Source organism: Pteropus alecto, unplaced genomic scaffold, assembly GCF_000325575.1.
Source record: "Pteropus alecto unplaced genomic scaffold, ASM32557v1 scaffold160, whole genome shotgun sequence".
Taxonomy (NCBI): Eukaryota; Metazoa; Chordata; class Mammalia; order Chiroptera; family Pteropodidae; genus Pteropus; species Pteropus alecto.
The window spans coordinates 1,659,750-1,660,096 of NW_006429864.1; the positions used below are offsets into that span (position 1 = coordinate 1,659,750).

A 347-nucleotide genomic window follows, 5' to 3' on the forward strand; every position below is an offset into this window, starting at 1 on the left:
TCCATGGGGGGGGGCCTGCTAGGGGCCGGCACCCAGCGCGCCTACTGCATGCGCCCCCGCCCGCGAGCGGTACCCCGCGGTTTCCGCGGCTCGGAGTCCGCGGACGCTGTCGCGTGCGCCCACTGAGTCCCTGCGTGCAGGGGGTCCCAGGCCGCGAATCGCAACCTCCGGGGGCTGGGCCAGGCGTCCTTGGCCGGGTGGCCCAGGTAAGAAGGCCTCCGGCATGGAAGCTGAACCCTCAGGCCAGGGAACTGCGACGCCGTGCGCCCCGCAGGTGAGGACGCCCCGAGGGCCATGCCGGGGGCGCCTTCCTTTGTTCCCGGGCCGTCCAGGTGGCGCCTGCACCC

General features: G+C 74.6%; 1 protein-coding gene across 2 annotated transcripts in view; it reads left to right on the forward strand.

Annotated features, from left to right (window-relative positions):
• The window catches only part of TMEM59L (transmembrane protein 59 like), a 14,123-nt gene that overhangs the window by 2,200 nt on the left and 11,576 nt on the right, over positions 1–347 (forward strand). The window contains exon 1 of one of the 2 annotated variants that reach the window (XM_015586170.2): positions 145–274. The exons of the other annotated variant lie outside the window; for it this stretch is intronic. Coding sequence (XP_015441656.1) covers positions 224–274 — 51 coding nt within the window. The 5' untranslated portion in view covers positions 145–223. Of the gene's footprint in view, positions 1–144; positions 275–347 lie in introns of those variants that run through there. 2 annotated transcript variants of the gene reach the window in all.